Source organism: Globicephala melas, chromosome 11 (genome assembly GCF_963455315.2).
Source record: "Globicephala melas chromosome 11, mGloMel1.2, whole genome shotgun sequence".
NCBI classification, from domain to species: Eukaryota; Metazoa; Chordata; class Mammalia; order Artiodactyla; family Delphinidae; genus Globicephala; species Globicephala melas.
Window position 1 is genome coordinate 8,272,647 of NC_083324.2, and position 27,864 is coordinate 8,300,510.

General features: G+C 46.8%; 1 protein-coding gene across 1 annotated transcript in view; it reads right to left on the reverse strand.

The window, feature by feature from the left end:
- LMCD1 (LIM and cysteine rich domains 1) overlaps window positions 1-26,921 on the reverse strand; it is a 57,903-nt gene extending 30,982 nt beyond the window's left edge. Inside the window, exon 1 of the mRNA XM_030840928.2 lies at window positions 26,783-26,921. Within this exon, the coding sequence (XP_030696788.1) occupies window positions 26,783-26,824 (42 nt within the window). The 5' untranslated portion in view covers window positions 26,825-26,921. The remainder of the gene's footprint in view (window positions 1-26,782) is intronic.
- Window positions 26,922-27,864: the final 943 nt, after the last annotated feature.

A 27,864-nucleotide genomic window follows, 5' to 3' on the forward strand; every position in this document is an offset into this window, starting at 1 on the left:
GGTTTTAGGTTTACCCGGAGGCAGCAAAGCCCGAAACAGAAGAGCTACGCGGGAGAATTTCCTAAGTGGCAAATCACCCCGCCCACTGGAGCACTGTTCTAACGACTGTCGGATTTAACAGCCAGCCTACAAGGGGATTAGTCCTGATGCTTGGCCGGGAGAGCTGAACTGCTGGCTCAGGGTTTGGTTTAGATGCAAGGCGGCCCAGTACAGCCGAGCTCGGGCCCGTGGGTCGGGGGGCTGGCTCTATGGTGTCAACGCTGACATTTATTAGCTGTGCAGCTAGAGGCGAGTCGTTTCCCTGCCCAGCCCAAGGTGGTCCTCTGGGAAATGAGAAAACTGGCCTGGATCGGGGTGGCCCATATCCTGTTGCGTGGAATCCTCGTTCTGTGGGCTCTTACAAAGTGGCTTATGGTGGAGGTGGGAAGGATTATATGATCAAATAAAAATGGTGGACGCTGGATGGACCGGGGCGTCCAGCGCCGTTCAAGAGCTAGCTTATGACAGAGGCAAGAGAGATAGGAGAAGGCAGCTGTTTCAAGTCAAGAGGTCCGGGCTTCGGGGTCAGAGGTGTGCATTTTCGTCCCAGTTCTGTCCCTTTCTTCTGTTGGACTTGGGCCAGTGAGTGATTCGTGGAGTCTGTTTCTTCATCTGTGTCATGGGGCCAGTAAGAACCACCCTGCCCCCTGGAGTCGCTGAGAGGGTTCAATGGGCTGCCGCACGGAAAGGGCTTAGCATGCACTTATTATGCACCGAGTGTTTGCTGTTGTCAGTATACCTCATATAAACATACTCTGAATCAGATGTTCTCAAAAAAATTTTTTTTCCCAGCTTCAGAGTTCTAGGCGACTTCAGAGGAAATACTTTCCTAACCGCACACCCCATATACTTTCTTACTGTGTACTTTGTTTCATGATTATAAATGTTGCCTCTCTCACTGGATGCAGGAAGCAGGGTCGGGCTGAGTCTCTATCCTGCTAGTGGGACAGTTTCCATGACAGCAGAAGTCCGTGGGTGAGAAAACTAAATGGCCTTGCGAGGAAGAAACCGATTTGGGCCCTCAGGCCACACTTGCTGCCGGTCTCCTGGCTGACAGTTTAACACAATAAACACACATCTGTCCCCTACGTGCCATTCACCAAGGAGGCAGACAGACCCAGCTCTCCCTGACACAGAAAATGACCATCCTGTTTATCGACGAAGGGAAGACGTCAACCAGAACAGGTGTTTCCAACGAGATATTCCGGTTTGTAAACAGTGGGTCTCTCTGATGTGGATGCCGTCTCAGATGAACGATGGCAAAGTGGCTCACAGCAGCTGAGAAGACAAGCGCTCCTTTTTCCCGAGGGGAGGATAAAGTGTTTGGACAACTTTCTTTGGCTCGGGGTAGTAGGATGTGTGGTTCCTCTAATGCTGTGGAACTGAATGGTGTCGGGGACTTAAAAGGACGTGGATGAGACCAGAAGCCCCTGGGATACAAAGGGTGGGGAGTGGCAGGGTCTCCTCCCTCCTCGAGCATTTACCTTCAGTGAACCCCAAGGGAAGTCTGAAAGGGGAACAGTGCCACCGAGAGCAATGGGGGGCTGAAACGAAGGGGAGCAGAGAAGGGCAAGGGTGAGATGGAGTTTCAGGACGAGCATGAGACTTGGAATTAGAAAACGGGATTCTCCTCCAAGCCCAGCTTCTCTCTCTCCTCGTGTAACTCAGTTTTCTCCTCTGGAAATGAGTTTTCTCTGCCCTTTTTGCCTCAATAGGGCTGTTGTAAGCATCATGTAAGAGAAAGGTTGTTTGTAAAGTGAGGTAAGTATTTACCATTGTTTAAAAAAAAAAAAAAGTCCAAAACTCGGATGGAAGGCAGAAAGGTGGGTGGCACGCCCTTCAATGTCATATGGTGGCAATATGACATTTTCTCCACCCCACCCCATCCCTGCAGGGATTATCTAGAGAAATTTACTTCTTGCTATCCTTAGACTCGGTGAAGTTCCACGTTAACATGTAGATTTTTGTCCAGTGGAGATACCAATACGAATAGTTTCTGTCCTTTTGAAAAAGACGACCCCAAGGGTTACGGTTCATGGTCCTGTGGGACATTAACTAGTTATATACCTAACCTATCAATCTTGTCCTAACATTAGATTGCCTAGGAACCCCTAACTCTTCAAATGCTGTTTGAACTGCTCTAAATAGCTTACTAGTTCCTTCCTTATATAATGAGTTGAATATAATCTTTGCCAAGTTTCATTTTATAGTTGCACAAGAATCATGCTTTTACCTCTTGAAAACTGTATCTTAACACCATCACATGCCCTCCTGACTACCCATGGGTTTGCTTTTTGAGCTGGGGCGTTCTGAACTGACACTAAATTCTCTTCCAAGCCAAGTATTCTGACTTGTCTTTTACAGGTAAACTCTATAAGCATACCTGTGTTACTGGTCAATGTGCTTTGTTACTTAAAAACGTCCCTTTTCCCCCGGGGTCCCAGGAGAGAAGGTGTAGAGACCTCTTCCTTAACAGTGATGGCACCCCTGTGAGGTATAGTCATTATTCCCAGTCAGCAGGTGACGTAGGCCCGTGAGTCTGAGGGAGGAGAAGCACCTTGCCTCTTCAGAATGGCCTGGACTGGAGCCCCTCTGGGGAAGGGCGGGCTCCTTAGTCTGTCCTTATTTGTATTATAACTTTAAGCAAAACTGTTTTGTCTTTCCTAAGGGTCATGATTGTAGCTAACATTGATTGAGTACATCTTATGTGCGGGGCGTACACCAAGCATTTTCATAATATTTAATTTAAGCTTCTTGATGAACCCATCAGAGAGGCACTCTTAGTAACCTCATTTTCAGGCGAGGAAACAGGCCCAGCGAGGTTATGCCTCCGCTTCGAGATCCAATAGCCAGTAAGTGATGGAGCCAGGAAGTGAAACCATGCAGGTGTTACTTCCTTGCTATGCTCTCATCTCCTGTGCTGTGGCACCTTCCACCACAGGTACAGCACTTCAGAGTTTACAGAGTGTATTCACATCCCTTATCTCACTTGGTTTTCACAACAACCCTAGGATGTCAGTATCTTGCATTTGCCTCAGGAGGTAAACAAGCTCACAGAACTGATAGGGTGGGTACAATGCTCAGGCCATGATTCACAGTCATGCCTTTGGAATCTAGGTCCTGTGACTTATTACCACGCTGGGCGTCTCCAGACCCCAGACAGCCTCCCACGAGCCTAGCCTTGACTCGGGCCTCGGGCCACTTGGGTCCAAGGGGATGGGCAGTGCTTCTGGAGGGATGGGAGGTCCTGGAAGGGTTAGGGGCAAGGGCAGTAGGACAAGGTCATGCTCACCTTGGTTCCAGGATTTCTACCAATTAACCCTGTTCTGCTAAATAAAGTGCAGATGTTCAAGGCAACAGACAGGCTTCAGTGGGAGAGGTGGCAGCCAGAGGAGAAGGAGAATCAGAACCACGGGCAGTGCCTATGGGAGAGAAAGCCAGGCCCTGGCTTCACCTAGTTTATCTGCCCTGCACTGGAGGCCTGAAATGACTGCTGGTCACGAATGCATAGGACCAGGCCAGGGAGCTGGCACTCACTGAAACTCTGAAGTTTACATTTTAATTTAACCCATGCACTATAGGCAATGTTAAGAAACCTTTTCTAGATATTTTGGGGCCCGTACACTGACTTCTGTAATAACTCACATAGATATACAATTACAAATGCAATCCACGCCAGGAAGGAGAAGGATCTGACCTAGTGTGTGTGTGTGTGTGTGTGTGTGTGTGTGTGTGTGTGTGTGTGTGTGTGTGTGTGTGTGTGTGTGTGTGAAGCAGCGCTTCTCAAGTGAATCAGACACTCTGATTAGCATACAGATCACCTGGCATCTGGCTAGTGTGCAGATTCTAGTCTAGCAAGTCCGGGGGGAGCCTGATATTCCGTAGTACTCCTGACCTCCCAGAAGAAGCCAATGCTGCTGGTCTGGGGACCACACTTTGAGTAGCCAGAGACTCCATCAGTGGTTCCCAGACTCGTCTGCCCATTAGAATCACCTGGGGATCTTTTCGCACTTCCCAAGCCTAGGCTGAATCCCAGAGCAGTTTAGCTGCAATCTCTGGGGATGGACCACGGGCTGTAGGCGCTTTTGGAAGTTCCCCAGGGGATTTTAAAGTGAAGACAAGTTTGGGAACATCCAGGCCTCACCACTGGGCCCTCAGCTGTCCAGCGTGGACTTGAAGGCTCTCAGATCCTTAGCTTAATGTCTCCCCCTCCCAGACTCCACTCGCAGACCACCACCCCCTCCAATGTGAGTTTTTACAGGCCGCCTGAATTTTATTGTTGTCCTTTCATTTTGGTCCCATCTGCCCTGGCACAGGCCTGCCTCCCAGGCTTCCTTGCCAAATGCAGTAACTTTCTTAACAGCCACGCAGAAAGGAAACCACACCCTTCCTCTTCCTTTAAATTTCACTGGCTGCCTGAAGCCCCTCGGGGGCTCTCACGGATCCTGAGACCCTCTACCAGGCTTGAGGTCAGGGGTGGTCCTCCCCCTGCCCACCCGGGGCCAAAGCAGGGGCTGAGGGGTCGTGCCAGATGGAGGAGCGCAACCTGGCCATGGCTTCAGGTCTTGGCCAAGAGAACCCTGTTTCCCCAAATAAGAGAGGAAAGACTGGGATGTGTAGCCCAGACCCTGGCGGGTTCTGTCTTTTATTCCCTCCGCCTTAAGAGGACTGGCTCAGAACATGGTAGCCACAGACAAGAGTGTGCACAACCGAATGCTGGCAGTCTCTCCCCTTTTCCAAATTTCCATCCTGCGCCGTCTGACCCACGCTCTCTAGGATGACGTGTAAGTCACCACGGAGACAGGTTTGGATAAAGTGCCCCCTAAAACCACAGTGAGTCCCAGAAGCAGAAGCAACATCCTCGTCTACATTAGAGGTCATATCTGGGGGCAGAGTGTGTGTGTGTGTGTGTGTGTGTCCAAATCTACTGTTTCTCCCCACGTTTGCTGCTTGGGAACTTCTCTTCCTCTGTCTGGACAAGCACGGATGTGAAGAAATCTCTCCAATTAGGAAAAGAGACTCTCTTTTCCTAAGTTGTGCAATGAGGATAAAAATGCATAGACTAAACAAATTCAGATGAGCCCTACTGATCTAGTGCTTAGAATTCTGTGCATGGAAAACTTTTTCTTTTTTCTTTCTGGTTTTAAAGACCAATCCTGTTTAAAGTGACAGAAAAGGAAAACATTGGGTGGGTGACGAACTGATTGCAGAAGTGGCTGAGTTGCTAGTATTTTAGGGTAAAGACTCAATTATTTTTCCTATTACATGTGTGTGTTGAAATTTATCCCATGGACTGGCTGTGGTTGGAAGAGTTAGTCTGATGGATTTAGCTCAGGGTGTTAGGAGTGTCTGGTGTCCCAAAGAAAGTTGTTAACAAATGCCCAACAAGAGTACTTTTCACTTTTCACTCCTGTGAGAAATGATGTTTCATCTGGGTTTTGTTTTGTCCATCAAGATACTTTGTACAGGTTCAGCTCTAGGAGAATTTGGGTTTGGGGTAAGATATACCATGTTCTCCTTTGCTGTCCTTTTTTTTTTTTTAAGTTGAATAGAGTTCCCCGTGCTATACAGTAGGACCTTGTTGTTTATCTACTTTATATACAGTAGTTTGTACCTGCTAATCCCAAACTCCTAATTTATCCCCCCCACCCCCTTCCCCTTTGGTAATCCCAAGTTTGTTTTCTATACCTGTGACTCTATTTCTGTTTTGTAAATAAGTTCATTTGCATCATTCTTTTTTAGATTCTACACGTAAGTGATATCATATGATTTGTCTTTCTCTTTTGGACTTGCTTCATTTCATATGATAATCTCTAAGTCCATTCATGTTGCCGCACATGGCATTATTTCATTCTTTTTTATGGCTGAGTAGTATTCCATTGTATATATGTACCACGTCTTCTTTATACATTCTTCTGTCGGTGGACACCTAGGTTGCTTCCGTGTCTCGGCTATTGTAAATAGTGCTGTTATAAACATTGGGCTGCATTAATTTTTTGAATTAGAGTTTTCTCTGGATATGTCCCCAGGAACTGTCCCCTTTCTCTCAATACATCCATGTTTAACAGGTACAATTAAGTTAAAATCAGGGTGGCCAGGAAGGAGCATTGAATTCACGGATGCTCTAGAGCACGTGAAGGGTAAACAGGAAGCATGGTGGGCCCAGACCCTTTGTGGGGCGAGAAGCCTGCTGCTTCTGTATCTCCCACATCAGCTGTCCCTGAAGTGGGTCCCAATCATCTACTCAGGCTCCCCGATGAGCATGTCCCAGGAAAGTCCTAGAAACCACCATCCAGTTCCTCTTCTTGCTTCCTTGATTTTCCTAGACTAGGTCCCCTCCCCCCTCCCCCCTTAAGTTCCTGACCACCATATACGACCATTTACAGAATATTTCTGATAGTTGTAATCACTTATTTGGTTCTGTTCCCCTCCGGGGGAGGAAATGATCGGAGATCCCCACAGTTCGCATCATGTGTGAACAAAAAGGGTTAATCTGGCTATGAAAACCAAGTAGGAAAACAAATCCATATGTGGACAGGGAGATATAAAATGAAAGCCTCCTCTGTGTAAGACCCTGCTTCAGCCTCCCCTCCCCGAACCCTTGTCAGACAAGCCTCACTGATTTGAGGCTGGTTCCAGAAAGGCACGAATGCCCAGACCCCTTGCCTTTGGGGTGGCTGGTTCTCAAACCGCACTGCACCCCCAGAGCTGACCCCACGCTCAACCGGCTGCCTCCTGGAAGGTTCCCCCCGATGAAAAGCGAATGATTGCCGCCGTGATCGCCTCAGCTATCTGGCCTGCTTGGCTCAGTCTGTTAGTGATGTCTGCCTCGTACCACATCATCACTTGGCAGGACGGTGCGGACACCGAATGCTCAGGCAGCCGCGATAGGGGATTATCTAGCCCTTTTTTCTTTGCCTTCTTTCTGTCTGCCTTTTCGATAACTTGACTCTTCTGTGTTTTTAGCACTTTCATCAAAAAATAATCCAAGAGGCGACCAAGACTCAAATCAGGACATTTTTCAAGGGTTGGCAGCTCATGGAAAGGCCTGACAGGAAGGCTGTTTGGACTGAATTGCTGTAGCAATTCTGTGAACCAATTGAAGTGGCAGGGCTGGCACCGCCAGAGCCCTTGCAAGGGAGCAGCCTTGAAATATTCGCAGAGGATCTTTTATTTCCTTTCACAGGTGATGGGGCTGGGGTCGCTTCGAAAGAGAGCAGTACTGAGGGGGGCAAAAAAGTCCCATATCCTAAATTCAGTCGCTGACGGCTGGGGGCTGGATCTGTGTGAGAGCTATGGAAAATCTAGGGAGTTGTCAGCCCCGGCCCAGGACTCTGACTCCTTTGTTTAACATTCTATTGGCAGGGCGGAAAGCAACCCAGCCTCTTGGGCTGCCAGCTTCTCGCTGATAGCTGATGTTTACGTGTGGTTGTATCCAAAGCGGGGCCACAAATCCTCTGTGTGAGGGACCCTGCTGGACTCAGGTGATAGGATTTTTAGGACTGAACTCTTATTTCCCTTTGACTCTAGCTCCCTTTCAACCAACTGCAGACGCTGCCCGGGGTACCGTGCATAGCGCATCGCCAAGCACAGACAGATCAAACCAGCCCAGGGGGCAAAACCCTTCTCTCCCGTTTTTTGAGAATCGCTCGTTTCTAGAAAAGCCCGCCCATGATCTGAACACGTCTCTGGCTGCTTACTTAGTCAATGTGAGGAGAGGTCCTCCTGCCTCGCGCCCCGCCCAACCCCCCAGACTTTTTATGGACCTTTTGAGACACTCAGCTTCCCAGAGCATGCGCACTGTTTCTTCAGCTGTGAAAGGGATTTCCACAGGGCAGGAGCTGACCTGGCATTTCTTGCCTAACTTAAGTGTTTCCAGAGGCTCCGACACGATCTTTTTTTTTCCTTGGAGTTGTCTTTTTTCTTTCTTAGATAGGCCCTGCCAGCTTTGGGGGAGATGGAAGTAAAGCCCCTTGCTCAGAGCCAGAAGTTATCCGGTCCTCCTGGGAATCTTATTTACAGGTTTACGAAGTAGCTCGGGGGAGTTGAGATAAAAGAAAATAAAGTCCTTGCAGGGAGTCTTTACCGCCCCCCCCCGCCCCTTTCCCAAACGAGAGCAAGCTTGGTGCCCCCAGGTTACCCTCGGAAGTGAAAACCTCACTGGCTGCGTGGTTCTTAGGTTTGGACCCCTAGTAGACTCTTCCTCAAGTGTAAAACTGTGAGCTTGAGGCTGGCAATATTTACTCATTATGTCTCTCCAGTTTTCCTACGACTCTCCTGATTCTAGAGGCCTGATGTCTCAAGAACGGCTTCCTGTAAGGATGTAATTTGGGGTGTGTGCATCTGAATTCTGAACTTGCAGCATCACTGAGCTTTCCAAGGATAACACACTGTTATTGGGGTTAATTTTGGAAACGGGGGCGGGCACTTAGCAAACCAAGTTGGAGGATTTTTTATCTTGCCTATCTGAATCTTAAAATCTTAAAAGGAAATGTGCGTGTAACTGTACAACACTGTTATTAAATGTCTGAAGGCTTTGCTTATATAAATGATTCCTGCTGGGAGTCTCACGGTTAACGTATAGGACAAGGGAAGCATTGAGACGCACGTTTCCTTCAGCCAACACTGGTGCCTTGATGGAAAGAAAGCACTTGTGTTTTTCATGAGACATTTTCTTGGTTTAAATCAAGTATCCTTCTTATAAATGACTTCTCTCTTCTCTCTTTATTGCTATTAAAACTAACATTAAATACACTTTCAAATATTTCATCCTTTCCTTGATTTTCCCCCTACATAAAGCACTAGTTGTCCATACTCTATAGAGTTGAATTCAGCGTTTATAAAAACCTGACACAAGAAAAGCACTGATTCTTAGAAAGGGAAACACCTTAGAGAGGGTTTAGGCCAAGTTTTTCACTTTTATGAAGCAAAAATTAGCAGATGGTCATTCACTTTGCCACTTTTCAAGGTCCCACCTTTGAAGGTCATGGAACACAATGAATATGTAAAATCAGAGATACTGAAGCTAAGTTCCTTTCCAGAAAATTATCTCTGGAGTAAATTTAGAATTATTCATTTAACCATATGCCCTAGAAAAGATGCCAAATTCCTCTATACCTCTAAGCCAGCCCATATGCAGTTCCCTCTGCTTGGACCATCTTCCTCATCTCTCTCCCTTCACCTAACACACTCCTGTTCGTCCTTTAGCTACCCCTATCACAGGGTCTTAGAAAAGGCTGTATCTTGTACTCCTTTGTGGTACCCATCATGATTGTAATTATTTAATCATGGATATAACTCTTTAATGTCATTCTTTCCTGCTGGGCCGTAAGTTCTATGGGGGCAGGGTCCCTGTGTGTCTAGTTCATTTCTCTATCACCAGTGCCTTTGGCAGTGCCTTGCACGTAGCAGCTCCTCAATAAACATGGGTTTCAATAGCTTCCTTGGTAACGCTTTCAGTTTTGCCTTCGAGCAATGCTTCTTGGTGCCGTAAGAGCTAACACATGATAGAGCTCTTCCATTTGAGGCGGCTGTCTGCAGGACAAGTTGGAAGAAGGTCCACCCTGGTTTCCTGTGGTTTCCAGAATTCTAGCCTTCCCTGGTCACCCAACACACCTGGGCAGCCCTTCTCCGCCCCCCTCACTTGCTCCCCTCCCTCCTCCAAGGTTCCAGCACTGGCTCTGGTCTCCCCTTGGTTCTCAGGATGCTTCTCTCTTATGCATCAATCTGCTCAAACGGCTTCAACTCTTCCCTCTGGCTCTTGGCATCATTTCCAGGAGTGTGTTCAGCTCCTGCAAACTCTCTGTGGATAGACTGATGGAACTGCCAACTCACCTCCTTTGCCACCCAAACCCACTGGTTCTCCCACGTTTATGGAATCCCTGCTCATCCAGTCACCTGGACCTGCGGTCTGAACCTTAGTCAACTGCTGGAAGAAATGCTCTTCTTACCGGGCGGAGGCTGGCTTTTCCTCCTTGAGGGGCCCATTTCTAGTTTGTGTCACCCCTTCTGTAGTGGGCCCCAGAAGGTAGGAGATGTTGCCCGGATGGGAGGACCAGTTTCTGAACCTTCTGGAAGGGGACTCACTAGAAGGAGAGTCAGACTTCTCTAGAGAAACCCAGAATGGAGCAAACGCAGGCTTGTCCATGAAATAGAATATATACAAGCACGGGGAACTTGTGAAAACTCAGGCCAATCGGGAGAGTCATCAAGTTCTGCAGACTTTCCTTGGCATTTCTGGCCTTGGCCCGTTGCTTCGCAACAGCCCTTCATCTGCTCTTGCCCTTGACGTGATGCGCCGGCGGAGTGCTGGCGCAGCATCGTACATGCTGGAGTTGAACCTGAACTCCGGCTGCTTTCTTCACTGCCTGTGTGACCACGGTGAGCAGTTCCTGCTTTCTGAACCTCAAGTTTTTCAATGCATCATCTTTAAAACGGATAAATCCTACCAGCTTCATGGGGTTGTTGTGAGAATCCAGTGTGGTAATTTATATAAGAGATACTGAAAATTGGAAAGTGCTGCAGAGATCAGGTATTATGAAGTACTAGGTGTTTATGAAGCCCTATTTCCTTCTTCCTAAATCCTATCCTCAGTATACCATCTGTGTGATTGTTTATTTATAATTTTTCTTCATCACTTTTAAAAAACCTATTTCCTAAAAAAAACCTTTATCCCTAAACTGTATAAAAATAGGAATTAAGCCACAGACATAGAAAACAAATTTATGGTTACCAAAGGGGAAGGGCGGGGGGGAGGGATAAATTAGGAGTTTGGGATTAACAGATATATACTATCGTATATAAAAGAGGTAAACAACAAGGGTATACTGTATAGCACTGAAAACTATATTCAATATCTTATAATAACCTATAATAGAAAAGAATCTGAAAAAGAATATATATCTACACACACACGTGTGTGTGTGTGTATAACTGAATCACTTTGCTGTACACCTGAAACTAATACATTACAAATCAACTATGCTTCAATAAAAAGTTGTTTGTTTTGAAAGAATAGGAGGTAGCCATAAAAAATACAATAAATATGAAACAACAACATTCAATTCTAGCTAATACTCTTGCCATTTTAAAGCTCTGAACCTGAGGACCACTCTCCATCTGTTCAAAGTGACACTGGGCAGGTGATCCAGGTGTTAAAGCCATTTTAGCACCAGGTGCAGACTTCCTCCTGGATATAATCCAAAGGATGAAAGAACTGAAAAGGGAGACAAATTCTGACTACTGTGATTCAGCATTGTTAATGCATGTCTGGGTACCAACTCAATTCATCTGTGACCAACAGGTTCATGGCCCATAGTCCTGGAACCCTGTAAACATGTTCGGTATAGATGAGAAATGGTTTAGAGGGAAGACGGGGACCTGAACATTTAATTCATGTTCATCACATTAGCTATGTCACTGTGGCAATTTACCTCATCCCTCTGAACCTTAGTTTACTCATCTGTAAAATAGGACTTGCGTAAAGATTAGGAAGAAACTATGTAGCACGATGCCTGGCACGTAGCCTGTGCTTGATAAGTGCAGTTAATATGCCAAGCGCAAGGGCAAGGCTTCTGTTTTTGCCCCGCATACCAAGAGCAGGACTGGTTCAAGTTTCTGGTGATTTGGTCCCGAGGAGTATGGAATGACTAATAAAAGTGAGGAGAAAATGTGGGGCCATTTTTCCACTCGCAGAGTAAAGAGGAGAATTAAAGTGATTAACTAGACCATTCAGATTTTCAAAAGATGGGAAGAAATAGCAACCAGCAAAGCAATTTCGCCCAGCGGAGCTTTGAATAGGCTTATCTACTCTTTCAAAAAAGCGCTCACGGTCAGCACAGTGTCAAAGGCTGGGCTGAAGCTGTAAAGTACCGAGAGGTGTTGATACTAAGCATTTTTAAAGAAGGGAATGCCGACTCTGAGCCTTCAGGATGAGAAGAAATATGATGGGTCCAGGGCCCTTCTCAGAATTTCTTGCACTTCAAAGAGCATGTGCTTGGCAGGAATCCTGCCACTTTCCTGAGTTTGTTAACGTGGCTGAGGGAAGGCAAAACTCTTAAAATCCACACAGATGGAACTTTTCCACTGGCTCTATTTTGGTATAAATACTCATTAAGGACTAGAAACTTAAAGTAGATATCGGCCTGAGCTATGAGTGGTTTGGACTAAATTTCAGCCAGTTTTCAGTCGTCCCTCTGGATCTTATCTCTCAGAAGGGCCAACCCTTCTGAGATGCGGCTGGCGTTGTTGAGAGGTCCCAGCCAACTTCCTCCCCAGATCAGAGAAATCACTGGAGTTTGGTCTCAAGAGACTTCCAGCCAGAAACAGGGGGCCTCAAGGTTCAGACGAAGGTTTCAGTTTGTTGTCTGAAGGAAGGAAACAAATGAAAGCTTGGCTCATCTGCCATCTTAAAGTCCATCCTTTTATAGATGAGTCTGAAGGAGGATAATAAAACTTGGGACCAGACTTCAAAAGTTCCGAGTCTGCTTTGGAACGGTGTCTTCCCCATCCCCCTCAAGAAGGTTTTAGATTAAGCAACGTGTATGGGGCTGTGGAAGAGGTTAATAGTCTCACCTAGTCTATTCCATGTCTGTCTGTGTCCTCCGACCCCATCTTCTCTCTCCCCCTTTCTATCCTCTCAGGATTCCTTGTCTCTGTCAGGAAGGAGAACCAACCTGCTCTCACTTCTTTTGATACCTTTCCTTCTCTCTCCTGTATCCTGATTCCATCCCATTTCCTTTTCTGTCCATAATATTACTGAGCCCTTACTGTATGCCAGCCTTTCCGAGGTGACACAAAGGAGAATTAAGGCACAATCCCTGCCCTCAAGGAGCTTACTAATGGAGGATGTAGGGACAAAAAAGATGTTACGGGACAGGAGTTAGGCGGGTGGGACAGTGATAACACGTGTTCCAGGACCATTTGGGAAACTAAACGTCCATTCAGTAGGAGAGCAAAATCCATGCTGGGAGAGAGAACTTTGTCTGCACTGCAGGCTTCATGGAGGAAGGAACGGATGGGACTTTGGCCCATGGAGAAGAAGTCCTTTTAGTATGCGAGTGAGGAAGAACAAGTGTTTTCAGGGAAAAATTGACAGATCAGGTTGGGTAAGCAGAATGTTGTAGTGATGGATAAGGCTGAACAGGGCCCCATCACGCAGAAACTTTAATGCCAGACTAAAGTCACTGGAGAGATTCTAAAGTGTCCTAGTGGCAGCTCCCTGGAACAAAGCTGTCTGTTACAGTGGTACCTCCCCGGGGCTGAAGCAAGAACTCAGCCCTCAACCTCTTTGTGCCCACATCCTTCTGCTTGAATGTGCAGCCCTTTCCAGTTCTTTGTCAGATATTGTCTTGATTATTTTCTAACAGTGCTTCAAGGTAAAATTTACATGCAGTAAAAATTCAGAAATCCCACGTATTCACTTGAGTACTTTATATGTATATCCCCTGGGACCACCATCCAGATAAAGAACACTTCCTGTGCTCCAGAAAGTTCCCTCATGCCCCTTTCTAGTCAGTAACAACCTCTTCTTAACCACTATTCTGACTTCCGTCACTGTAGATGGGTTGTGCCTGTTTTTGAATCTCACACAAATGGAATTAGACGGTAGGTCGTCTTTTGAGTATGAGTTCTTCTGTCCAACTTATTTAAGATTACCCATGTGGATGCATATATTAGTAGTTTTTTAAATACTAAGTAGTTTTCTGTTGTGTAGATGTAAAATAATGTATTTATTCATTCTCCTGTTGATGAAAGTTTGAATTATTTCTGGAGTTTGGCTATTATGAATAAAACTTCTCCAGCTACTCTTGTCCAGGTTTTTTGGTAGGCATCTGTGCTCCTGTCTCATGGATATAGACCCTGCTGGGTCACAGGGTAGGTGTATGTTCAATCTTATTAGAGGTCACCGAACAGTTTTCCCAAGTGGGTGTGTCCCGTACGTTCTCCCTGTATGTGAGTTCAGCTGCTCCACGTCCTTATAACACTCGCTCTTAAATTTATTTTGTTTATTTATCTTTGGCTGCGTTGGGTCTTTGTTGCTGCGCACGGGGCTTCTCTAGTTGTGGCGAGCGGGGGCTACTCTTCATCGCAGTGCACGGGCTTCTCATTGTGGTGGCTTCTCTTGCTGCAGAGCACGGGCTCTAGGCGCGCAGGCTCAGTAGTCGTGGCGCACGGGCTTAGGTGCTCCGTGGCATGTGGGATCTTCCTGGACCAGGGCTCGAACCCGTGTCCCCTGCACTGGCAGGCGGATTCTTAACCACTGCGCCAGCAGGGAAGTCCCTCAACACTTGCTCTTGTCACTGTTTAATTTCAATCATTCTGTAGGGTGTATAATGCTATCTCATTGTGCCTTTAATTTGTATTTCTCTGATGAGTCATGAGGTTGAGCACCTTTTCCTAGACTTATTAGCCATTTAGACATCTTTTTTTGTGACATGCCTGTTGAAGTCTTCACCTATTAAGAAAAATGGATTGCTTTTTCAAAACTATTGATTTATGGAGGTTATTTATCTATTTTGGGTTACAGTCCTTTGTCAGATATATGTACTATGAATATTTTCTCTCTCTGGGTTGTCTTTCGATTCTTAGTGGTATCTTTTAATGAAATCGAGTTAATTTTGATGGCCAGCTTTCATGTTTATTTACTAAGCATTCTCTCCAGACTCAAGAGTCATAAGGATATAAAACTTAGACTACTTTCTTACTGTTCTAGCGTTCCATAGAGTAATAAGCTATGACAACGTTGCAAATCATCTTTAAAAGCTTTTCAGAAAGATATTACCCTATTTACCAAGGTTTTCTTCTTTTCCTTCATAGCTGCCTCTGATTTCCTATTACCCACCCCCCCCCTTACTTTTGATCAATCAGGTACTGTGCATGTGGAACAGTGTTGATTTTTCATGAGCGTTTATGATATGGGTTTGGAGTTCTTCCCTTAGTGATTTAAAATTTCCTGTTTCCTTTCACTTGACATGTCTTCCCACTTAAAAAAAAAAAACCCTCTTCCAAGGAACAGGATAGTTTGGTGGCACAGAAGTGGCCTTCCCTACTGGGTGAGGATGGAAGTACCTACCTGGAGGAGGTGACACACGTCTCAAAACTGATGCCAAAACAAAAAGTGGGGGCTGTCTGTGGGCCATGTCACTCCGTTAAAAGCATATTCTAGGCTTCCCAGCGGGTAGGAAGTAAGCCAGGAAATAGATGCTCTGACCTCAGTCTTGACCAATGTGTAGGACTTGGTCGGTGAACCAGAACCAGAATGTTAGAAAAACGTGGCCATTGCATCCTTGAACTAAGGAACTGAGAAAACAGAGAGGACCAATGGGGAGTGGTGGGAAGTTGCAGAGAGAGAGAGATTTTAGCTCAACATAAGAAAGAGCTGTCTAATAATTAAAGGGGTTCAAAAAACCAGATCTCTTGACGAAGTTTCAGTGCTTGCCAGTGGTTCTTACAGCATCTGGCGCTCTGGTTCATCTCCCATTTAAGGTTTTGGACAGGCTACTTGGACAAAATAGTTTTTTTTGTTGTTGTTGTTTTTTGCAATACACGGGCCTCTCACTGTTGTGGCCTCTCCTGTTGCGGAGCACAGGCTCTGGACGCGCAGGCTCAGTGGCCATGGCTCACGGGCCCAGCCACTCCGCGGCATGTGGGATCTTCCCGGACCGGGGCACGAACCCGCGTCCCCTGCATCGGCAGGCGGATTCTCAACCACTGTGCCACCAGGGAAGCCCAGACAAAATAGATTTTAAGTCTTTCTGAACCTGAGATGCTAAGACACCCTGAATTCTAATCCTAGCTCTACTACTAATTACCTCTGTGACTTTGAGCACATGACCTAACCTGCTGGATCTCTCTCCTTTGTTAACAAGGAAGTTGACCCAGGGAACCTGTAAGGCCCGTTCTACCTCTTAAAAATTAATTCTAATTGCTGAAATATACAGTATAACAATTATTCAAATAAGGATATGATGATTTCCTTTGTGATGGTCTCAGCCCTGGGCTGGGTCCAAGGAAAGGTACAGGGTGGTGACAAGAGCCGTTCTAATTAGTGTGAATCTTAGTGTAAGGTGTGTTTTCTCCACAGGCTGTTTGGGCCTGTTGGCTGTGAATGAGGACAGACTCGAGGAAACACTTTTCCATCAAACCTCACCTCTTTGTCAGATCCTTGCAAACACAGGGATGATCCCCAGAATTTCATTTTCCAGATAACTGGCAGGGAATCATCTGGGATTTTTATCCCTCCTCTGTTTAACGTACCACAAGCAACTGAAAAAAATCAACTGACAACACTCATCCCAGTGGCGTTTTGATATCCAGACCATATGGTTTTCATTTTGAGGCATCACCTGCTCAAAAACATGGCAAGAAGAGACCCACAGTCTCAGACCAAGTCAGAAATCTGAAGAAGGGAGCAAAAGGAATTGTTTTGATGCAAGAGTCTGGATCTCGTTACTCAAGTCTCCGTATTTCGAAAGGCTGATTTTCCTCCTCGCAGTTTAACAAGGAATCCTCTGTAGGATTTCTTTTCCTCTAATTACCATTTAAATGACTTGAGGATTGGAAGGTGAATAAAACTTGGGGTGGACACACCATCCTACAGTCCTCTGAATTGTGTTTTCACATTCTGCTCACAAGGACCGCGTGCTGAATTTTGCAGAGTGTGCTGTGTGTGTGTGTGTGTCTCTGTGTGTTCCTTTCTTTCCATATATGTTGCATACCCTCAGTTAACTTTTTTTTCCTTTGATCACAACACAAATCTACATCTTCCTGCAAAAATTCAAACGGACTGGGGGCGAGCTTGCTGGAACTCCTTTGCTGAGCTTAGGAGTCTCAAGCATGCCAGCTGGCAGGCTCTGCTATCCTATCACCCCCAAGGGTTTTGGTTGAGAGGCGAGAGGAACAAGTTCTCATACGAGAAAGTTACAAGACATGCCTGATGGATGGATGGATACGTAGGAATGTATTTCTCTGTAGTTCAAGATGGGTGATATTCCCCAAATTAGAAATCAGATCAGATGGAGAATATGCGTCTCAGACTTGGAATGCATAAAACTGGCCTGTGACCCGATCCCATTACTCATTCATCCTTGTCTTTCAACACGCAGCTCAGATGCCGTCTCCTCGGTAAGCGTTCCCTGACCTCCCCAGGTGAGGTTAAGTACTTCCTCTTCTGATCTCCCTCACTCCCTCGATTGTACCTCTGATCAAGGCCTTTGGCACTGCTTTGGTTCTCTGATGGCCAGACTGGCTGTTCTGTCTCTCAAACCATCAGCCTCTGGGATTTCTTTCCTTTTTACTTCTCCGCTTCCCAGCTCAGTCCCTGGCTTATAATAATTACATGGAATACGTGTTTGCGCAGAATAAATTCTTAAAGTCAGCCAAATCAGAGGTGGGTAATAAGTGTCATCAAAATAATGTTTTCATTCTCTTTACCATTTCACTCTTATTGGCTGTTTCAATAGTGATGATAATTCTTGTGTAACACACATTCATTAGTTGTCAAATACTGTGTTAAGAACTTAATAGATTATTGTTGTGATGACAATTTTTAAGCCCACTTTATAGATGAAGAAACTGAGGCTTAGAGGTAATGTGATTTATCCAAATAGGAAACACGTGGCAGAGCTGGGATTTGAACCCAGTTTGTCCATTCTAAGGACCTCAGATCTCAATCCACTATGATTGTGTGTGTACATGTGTGTTTATATGTGCATACATGTGTATATTTGCGCACACATGTGTGTAGAATACTGTTAAAGCTTTATGTCGACAGAAGTCTTAATCTATTTGAGCCCTTTTGACTGTCTGATGTGGAAGTGTCCCTTCTCAGAACCATGTTTTAAATGCACAAATTAAAATATGTAGGATTACAAAGGAAATGAATATTACTGAAATAAGACCAATATATAAAAACAAATCTGTAATTTAGTAACATACGGGCCTTTGTTAAATTAATTAACAAGACCAGCCGTGGATTTAATTACTGTTATTTCAGAATAAGGACAAGCATGAGCGGTATGCCCGGCATTTGTCTTGGCTGTAACAGGATTATGAAAACATCAGATTTCCATCGGTATGAAGGGAACGGGGTCTATTTCCAGTTATCATTTTCTAACTTAAATGTCATACACAGAAACAAAACAAAAAAAGGCATAGGGGATGCTGAACGGCCAGGGCTTTTGTCTTCATTTATAATGGAAGGAAACGCTATATTTCAGTTAGAGGTTGGGTATACAAGGATGCAACAGTTTTCTTAATTTACGTCCCTCAATTCTATCCACGGATCCCCGGTTAAAAACCTCTCCTCTATCTACTAACAAGATTAAAAACAAAATCTCCCTCCCAGACTTCCTCTAAAATAAGCCTCAAATGCTGACCCCTCCCCCCATCAGAGCCAGCCCCCTTAACAAGGACACTGGTGGCCACAGGGCCAAAGCTGGGGTGGGGAGCACAGGTGTGCCTCGGCAGGTGGGTGGCTCTCTTCCAGGATGAGGGCAGGGCTGGGCTCCACGTTCCCTCCACCTCTTCCAGTCAGAGGATTAGCCAGGTCAGTCACCTTGGTGGGCAGCCTCGTGAATCAGTACGTGGAAATGCCTCTTAGTCATATAGCCCAAATAGACGCTACCTTCTTAAGGCAGGTTTCTTATGGGGCATTAGTCAGCTCAGAGCTCTCACCCCATGCTCCTGCCCTTTGGTGCCTCTGACACCAGCACCAGGAAGGAGAGAGCCTGGGGTGTTGAGCTGCCTGAGAACATGGGCTGAGCACCGACAACCGGTCTACCGCCAGTGGCGAGGGGGCTGACGGGGCCGCTGCTTACCAGTGGTACGTGAGAGCTGCCACTAGCCCCCTTGCCTCAGACTTCTCTTCACTCAGTGCCCTGTTTAAAATGCAACAGCTGGGGGCAGAATTGTCGTACTTATTTCACTGTTACACTGTAGAGATGACTGAGGTTGGGAGTGGCTCAGATGTGTGCAGTGCTGAAATCTGAGGGTAGACAGCAAAAGAGGAGGAAGAGGGGTGTGTGTGTGTGATGGGGGAGGTCAAGGAACACACAGAGTGAAAGAACACTGCCATTATTTGGTTCTTCTCTTACCGTCATGTAAAACACATTGCACTGGACTCAAGTTAACATGGCAGGAACCAAAACTTTCTTATTCATTGCCCTGTACTGAGTGCTCAGCCCATAATAGGTACTAAATAAATATCTGCTAAATGAAGAAATGGGTGACTGTTACCCTGTCTTATAAGCAAGACATCCGAGGCCTTGGCGAGGGTAAGTGCCTGGGTCAGATCACCCAGCTGGGGCCAACGAGTGGTCTCAGCAAAGGGGAGGGCTGCTTTTTGCAAGTGTGGCAACCACACTCCCAAGGCAAATTGTTGCCATTGTCATGATTTTTGCAGACGATGTGACCAGAGTCTATTTATGGCCAGGTCTAAGTTTAGCTACAAAGAGAAGCTCCTGCAGTCTGATACCTTAGAAGCCACCTGTGACGTCAGTGAGCTGAACTTGGTCTTCCACGTTCTAGCACTTAACTACCTATGGGATTTCTGCACTGGGCTGATGAGAGGGCATACCAATAGCAGGAGGCAGTATTATTTTCAGAACGTACTACGCATCCAGGCCCTTTACCTGCTTTATCTCATTAGACTCCTGCTTAAATATAGCACTGTTATTAATTCTCTTTCTCAAATGAGGAACTAGAGGTCCAGAGAGGACAAGCAACTTGGTTGCAGACCTAGGAAATGTCAGAACTACGTGTCACGTCTAGATCTCCACGCTTGCAAAGGCTGCATGTTTAGCCACTTCTCCAAATGGCCTCTGAACCATGTGGCCAAAGCTACGTTCACAGCCAAAATGTTCACCTGACCTTCTGAGCTTCGAAGGTATGAGGGTGACACGAAGTCAGGGTACCATGGCCATGGAAGTGACGGAAGAGAGAAGATACCCTTTTCTCCTTCATTCTTAAAAGATGCTGTGAGTCAGTGCATCTCTGCTGTGTCCCATGTAAATTTTGGATGTGACATTTTCCCCGCATGTCCCGTCTGCCACATGAAGGGATTGACCAAGCAGATCACTAGATCTGTCTCAGCTCTTTTATATAAGGATTCCTTCACATTTTCTCCAAAGATTAATTTTAAGGACCCCATGTTTTAAAATAGGAGGAGGAAAAAAAAAATCAGTCCATGCACATATCATGTGGATTTGAAACAGCCGCCATGGGCTGGACCGTGGCACTAACTTTGTCCTTCAGAAGAGTGACTTGCCAAATACAGCCTTTGGTTTCTTCTCCCTCGACAATCTTATTTCCTTTTAAAGCATGTCCTGGGGGGGCTTGGGCTGTTTTGCTTGGTCCTGATTCCCGTGTTATTGGGTAGACCGTGAGTCAGGCTGACCAGGCACGTAGAGATACACATTCCAGAGGCCAAGCTTATCCCCAGGATAGAATTTCCTGGAAGCTCTGGAACTTGGATCTCTAGGATTTTTTTTTGTCAAGTATCATTGCTTCTTCAGTAATTTCTGGATAATATTGTATGATTCTTTAGATTGTCTCTCTACCAGCTTTCTCTCTAGACAGTTCTAGAAACTGTTCAGACTTCTAGAAACCCAGGAAGGGAGAAATCTAGAAAGTCCTTCTTCTCTATCTGGGAAGTAGCTTTGCCTTGGCGTGGGTGATGGTATACACCTGGCCGTGGCCGAGAACTAGCAGAGAGGCGCAGATGCCTGGTAACCTTTGGCAAATGCTGGGCCATTCCTGAATCACACTGTCAATGTGTAGGAAGACCTTGATCTCTGCGTGAAGCCTGTAGTAATAATCCTAGTCCTTCACCAGATTTCGGCTTCTGATGAAAGCCTCTGGTTTCCTCCTGTAGTGGAAAGAGCTTCAGTTTTGGAATCAGAGAAGACCGGGTATGAGTTCTTAACTTGTCATCATATGATCTTAGGCAAGTCATTTAAACCCTTAGCGTTCATTTACTCATGTGTAAAAAGGATATTAATATTTTTGCACAGTAGTCCTAAAGGCGAAGAGAGATAGGATGTGAGAAGACGTCAAGCATCCTGAGTGTACTCAAAAGACATCTTTCCTTCCTTTCTTGTGCCCTTCCCCAAACTTGTCCACCCTAACAGAGAACAGATGAGTCTTCCTGCAGATCCTTAGGGGACAAGAGCCCAAATAGATGATGAAAGTAAGACCAGCACATCCTTTCTGAGAAAACATGTAAACACGTCTCATATAAAAGAGCAGACAGTGAGCAACTGGATTTCCACATCAAATATTTAGGCTTGATACGAAATACAAGTTTCTGCCACTAAGAGAGTCTTGGCCCACATAGAAGACCTGACTTCTTGTTTTACTCTTTCTAGAAAAGCTATCTAGACAGCATTTCTGGAGCATCTGCAGATCTGTGCCATGGATATGTGCTCAGCTCCCACAATGGGTTCAGGATAGCCCCAATGTTGCGTTAAGGAAACGGTTCGATCTTGAGGGTCTCCTGTACAAGTAGCTGGTGGCCCTGCATCTGGTGGGGTCACGGCAGCTGCCAGCCAAATCCTCTTCTATTAGCAAATGAAAGGGAAGAGGGGGATACTTCCAAACAAAGCCACTTAGAGAGCAGCAGCTGTCTCTTCTTTCTGGAGGTCCCGAAAAGCTGTTCCCCAATTCTGCTTTCAGTGAAACTGAGTTTTAGCCCTGTTTTCCCATAATCATGTGTTATTTGGGAGACAGTGTGGTATCCAGGAGAGGTCAGCGGACTGCAGGGGGAACGAAGCCCAGTTCTCATTCAAGGTCGGCCACTTCCTAGGGAAAGTGACCTACCCAAAGTCACCGGTAAGTGCTTGCGGTTACTGTAATGACTCGACCCCTGGCCCAGCCAGAAAACTTTTCTTATGATACATATTTAAATGGTGTCGGATAAACACTGGGGAGATAAGAACTCCCAGGGTCTGTGCTTATCAGGACAGATTTCCACTTTATTATACAGACACTATTTTGAATGTGCAAGTTGGAAGGAAAGATTCTCCTTGCCACAGTCAAATGGAATACCTCTTGTGGAGCCCAGTTGACCCTAGCGGGGGGGTTACAGGAGGAACTATTCCCTGACTTCTCTGCTCCTGACTTACCCTCACCGGAAGTAGCAGGAGCGGGGGTGGGAAAGGAAGATGCCCATGTGAGTCTGTGCACCTGTCCCTCCTTCCTGGTCCCCAGGCCTTTGCTGAATCTAGCCCATTCTTTTTCTCCCTCGTCACCTTTAGTCAGTTAACATGGAGAGAAGATCAAACTACGGGAAGATCCGTAAGGGATACCACGGGATCCAGAGGGGAATACCAGAGTCATTTTTCCCCTGTCCTGCCTGTAGAATTGTTGGTAAGCCCTGGGCCGGGAGAAGGCCTTGGAGCTGAGATGGCTTAGAATAAAGCCGAGAGATGACCTGCGAGGTACCTTTCCCTGCCTTCCACCACCTCAGGGGGTGGACGCATTGGTGCAAGTCAGCTGTCAACTGCAACCCCATATATTCGGACGTGTCTGCACATGACAAGCATCTGCAACTTACAAGCAGTGGCTTCAGCATCTGTTTGGGGAGATCTTTAAGAAGGACTTGGATAATTTCTTTCTTTCTTTCTCTTTCTTTCTTTTCTTTCTTTCTTTCTTTCCTTCTTTCTTTCCTTCCTTCCTTCCTTCTTTCTTTCTTTCCTTCTTTCCTTCTTTCTTTCTTTCCTTCTTTCTTTCTCTCTCTCTTTTTCTTTCTCTCTCTTTCTTTCTTTCTCTCTCTCATTCTTTCTCTCTCTCTCTCTCTCTCTTTCTTTGTTTCTCTTTCTTTCTCTTTCTTTTTTTTAATATGGCTCTCTTTGGGCCAAGTTGTTTATACACCTATGGGCATGTATCCAATGGCTTGGCTATTAAAGTCTTTAAGTGACAGCTTAATATATTTCTAAGATGGAGGAAGCCAAGGACAATTCTCGAGGAGCCGTGTTGATGTTGGATTGGCTGGCCCAGGCAGTGTGCCAGCAGTTTTGCACGCGGCAGGAACTGGAGGTGAAAGCAGGAAGGGCTTGAATTATGGAGGGGAGGGCAGAGCTGGAGGACAGGAAAGCCAGGAGGGACGTGACGTGGAGAAGCGTGGAGGGGGACGCCCAGCTGAACCTGGCAATGCACTAGGACGAACCAGTCTTTCATGCTCCTCTGACATGGTGCTGAGGGGTGAGAAATAGAACCCTCCGGAGCCGGTCCACTGGCACACTCACAGTCAGCAGTGAACGTGCTCTCTGATCTTTTTGTTCTAGTCCTTTCCAAACTCCTGCAAATGGCTCTTTGGCAGCCAAGGGGCCTGTATTCTTACAGAGCCTAATGGGCCCTGGCCCACCTTCTTAGCAATCTCAGAGAAGGGACTTGACCTGTATGGGTCTCAGTTTCCTAATCTATAAAGTGAAAAGAGCTCTGTGTCTGCTTCCAGGCCTACCATTCCAGCACTCCAGAGTGAAATGCTCAGTGACTGATGACCTCTGTTGTGTAAGCAGATTTTGTATCTGTTGGGCTAGGATGAAGACAAGGTCATCGGTCATTGCTGTAGGTTATCAAAGCTGAGCAGCTGGCTTTCGCTCAGCCCAATGAAAATTAGTTACCCGTCAGATGGGCCAGTCAGCTGAAGAAAAAAGAGCACGTACTTCATTCCCCAAAAGACTCCTTTCAGCAATCACACACCCACTGAAATACACAACCACCACTGACAATAACAATGGCTACATCTATTTGCGCTCATGTGCTGAGCTCTTTGTAAGCATCAGCTCATTTCATGATCATGGGCCCCTTGGGAGGGAGACGCTTTTAGTGTCTCCCAATTTTCAGATGAGGACGCAGACTCAGAAGCTTACCCAAGAGCACACAGCTAGTAAGTGGTGGAGCTGGGATTTGAACCCAGATCTGGTTACAAGAATACTAACTGCTTAATAAACAAGAGAAGAACACATCCACAGTGGTGGTTGATTCCACCAAGAGAAATGGCATTTGGCCTTCCAGGCTTTTTGTTACCAGGGCATGGTGGCTAGTTCCTGATTCTCAGGGAAACTCTCCATGCTAGGAAACCTCTCTCCCAGTTGAAAAACAAATCATGACTCAAGAGCCGCCAACGGGAGCGTTCGACTCAGCACAGATGAGAGGACGTAGGGAACTATTTCTACGCCCTGCCACGAACTATGGATGTGACCCACGGCCAGTCCCCCTGTCTGCCCGGAATTGGATAGATGGTCTCAAAGCCTACTCCAGGTTTGGGATTTTATGTTCTCTCTCTTGAAGACTTTTTTTCTGACTTTCCAGCTGCTAGGGATTCCCTGCAGCGCCCATCCCTTTGGGGGCAGGGCAGTGGAGTCAGCTTGTAGCCCATTTGAAATCATTTCTCATTTTGTAAACAGGTCCCTTGAAGCTCTAAGGGGCTATGAAATTGTTTCAGAATGCCTAAGTGTGATTATGCCTCCTGAAGCCAGATGTCAGAAAACCCCCACTGTTGCAGATTTTGAAAGTAAATTATGCAATAAAAGTTGTGCAGCGTGCTGTTGACGTGACCCAGTGTTTAATCACCACTGTACAGCTCAGGAAGCACAAGCTTATACAAAAGCAAGTGGCGCTTTCCCCCCGTTCCCTTCCCTTTTCTTGACTTTCTGAGTTGATGACATGGGTTAATCAACCAAGTGGTCATCCTCCTCTGTCACAGTCCCAAAGGGTAAAAAATACCCGCCCTTTCATCTCTACCCACCACATTCTTCCGCTAAGCCTGTAATTGGATCTAAATGGAAAATAAACGCTTTGCAGGCCAAGGAAGTTGGCACTAGAGGGTGACAGGTCGGAGGCTGTGTTCCACCTCTAATCCAGATAATCACATGCTCCCATGCAAAGGAAAGTAAAAGCAAGCCTTCCTCCGAGCGGTGGCCAGGGCTGGTGCTGAGGAGGGGTGTTCCGTGTATCCTGTTTCCCTTCACCCACTAACCGTCCACTAGCTTGTAGTGAAAGCACCCCGAACCATCTGATTTTCCAGTGGACAGTGAGACGCTGCCCCTTTAGCTCTGAACTCTTTTACGTTGGCTGAATTTGGGGAGGCAGTTCAGACACACAAATATCCCGGTTGCCGCCACAAGTTAGAAAACAGTAATGCACGAATTGTACTGTCCGAGAACACCACGGTCTTAGCCCGTTCACTTGTAGTTGATTGAGTCCTGCTGTGCGTGGCGTGCTGCATCAGGACAGAGATGAGAGAGAAAGGTTTGTCCTCCAGGAGTTTAGAAAGGTGGGTAGAGAAGTGAGAGCAGTGTGTGCCTGGCTCACTGGTGGTAGAAATTACCGGGTATCTTACCAAGGTCTAACATGCGGTGAGAATTCCAAAGGAGGAGAGGTGACTGGTTCTGCACACAGTCTGGCAAACGCAATGGGGGCAGGTACATTCCAGAGAGATGCCCTGATGAAGTCTGCCCTGGTGTACACATTCAGAAGGGTCTCATGCACTCTCTGTATGCGAGTCTGGGGCAGGCCAGCCATGCAGTGGCGTAGCTGGAAATCAGATGCGTGAATCCTGCACCTCTAAGTGGCTGGCTTGCATCTTGATTCTGACATAGGTTTTTTTTTTTCCCCCTTCTCATTCTACTCCTGCACGCCCCCCTCCACCCCCACCCCCCCACGCCTCTGGTAATGGCAAATGTCTAAAGAGGAATTTGCCCTGTAAGACCAAGTTCTCTTTGGGAGATGACCCTACAGGGTACCATCGCTGTTACTGCTTCTGTGAGGGAGGTGGGACCTATCATCCCCCCATAGGAAACAAGGGAACTGAGGCTCAGAAAAGGGACTCGGTCATTGTGATGCAGCTAAAAGGTGGCAGGGCTGGGGTTTCGATGCCAAAGGTTTTCCTTAGGCTCTGCTGCCTGCTGGGAGCAACTCTCTGTGACGCTCGGCTTCCTTCCAGCTCACAGGTCCTCTAAGCCTCCGGCCTGTGCCCCCTCCCAACTGCCTGCAGGTACGTAACTGGCGGTGGTTGGAGCTAGGGCACAGCTGCAGGCCCCTCAGGCAGTAATTCACCCGTGACCTTCTGGGCTCCCGGCCAGCCCTTCTTGAAAGGGAAACGTGCAGACCCTGGGGACAGAAATTAGTTCCCCTGTGCTGGAATTGCTGCCACTGCCAATATCGCCAACTAAAGAAACTGTGTGTGTGTGTGTGTGTGTGTGTGTGTGTGTGTGTGTGTGTGTGTGTGTGTGTGTGTGTGTGTGTGTGTGTGTGTGTGTGTGTGTGTGTGTGTGTGTGTGTGTGTGTGTGTGTGTGTGTGTGTGTGTGTGTGTGTGTGTGTGTGTGTGTGAAAAACACAAAACGCTAGGATGACAGCAAAAAGGGAGATTCCTTGTGAGTAAATATAACCCCCTCCCCAAACCTTCACCTCAATCACAGGAGGGGGAAGGTAGGGTCTTCCCCCCACTACAGACCAGAGAATTACCATTTCAGAAAAAGTTTTACCTTATTTAAATTTTAATTAGCATCATCAGAGAACTAAGATCCTTGGCAAAAACTTTACACGACGGCCTTTAAGAGTAAAATTTGGGGGGTGTGCCTGTTAGCTCAAACATGTATTCCCAGCTTTCCTATTTTCTGTTAAGTCTCGGAATTTAATGAATTTCCTTCTCCTTACTTCTAGGTAAGCCGCCTCAAACACAGAGGAGAGGGAAACGGGCAAAGAAAGAATCTGGGTAAGTACAGACAGATCGCAGCTCACCTTCTGAACTCCTGGGTTGAGGTCCATGGCCACCTTTGCCATCCTCTTCTGGGGTGGACAAACAGTGCCTGGCTTCTCAGGCAGAGGCGCGAGGGCGCGCAGCGGGGACAGTGGTGGCTGAATGGCCAGGATCGCTAGCCCAGGGCGAGCTCTGCTCGCAGCCCGGCGCGGCGGGGCCCTTTAATTGGAGAGCGGGACTCCCTCTAAAACCTCGCCAGCCAATCGGCGCGGGCGCTCGCGCTTGGCCAGCCAATCCCAGCGCGCGGCTCCCCCCTCCCTTCGGTTGGTCTGGGTCCGGCCGGGCGGCTGCAGCTGAGTGACCGCTGCCCTTACGTCAGTGCGGCCGCGGCCCCTTGCCTGCCCGGGCGGCGCACATCTGTCCCTGAGCGGCAGGAATCCGTCCCCACGCCCTTCTCCTTTAAAGGACAATGGGCAGAGGGTGGGGCGGGCCGCCGGCCCCGCGATCCATTCAGGTCAAAAGGGAGAGTGATCAAACAGGAAGGCTCGGGTATTTTTAGTGAGCTGGGTCCAAAAATAAATGCTGAGCTGTGTTCCCCTGCCCACCCTTTCTGCCTTGGGTAGAGGGGTGGGCAGGTGGCGTGCAGCAGCTTTGACTAAGCTGGCTAGCTTTTCCCAAACCTGGGCAAGTTTTCCAATCATCGGAGAGGAGGTGAGATTGCAGTGAGTTGTGATTTGTGTTTTAAACTTAATGTCTGTAAAGTATTATTCTGCTTTTTATAACTTGCTTTCGTGTCAGTCCTCCCCGTTCAGGGAGGAAGAGAACACTGTCCTGATTTTATAAGTGGCAGCATGTACATCTTCACTCCCGTAGTCATATTTTCTCATTGTTGTCTAGTAATCATCTCAGGTATTGCTATTGCTACCATGATAATGAGATGATTGTCACTCCCATTTAACAGAGGAGGGAATAGGATCAGAGAGGGTCACTGGGACAAAGGCGAAGTCTTCAGCAAGGCTTTAACCTGAGAGAGGGAGCCTGAGAGCTCATCTGGGGAGAAGGAACACAGGATAACAAGCCATAAACTAGGAAATTCCTATTTTTTTAGATTAATTGAGTCATG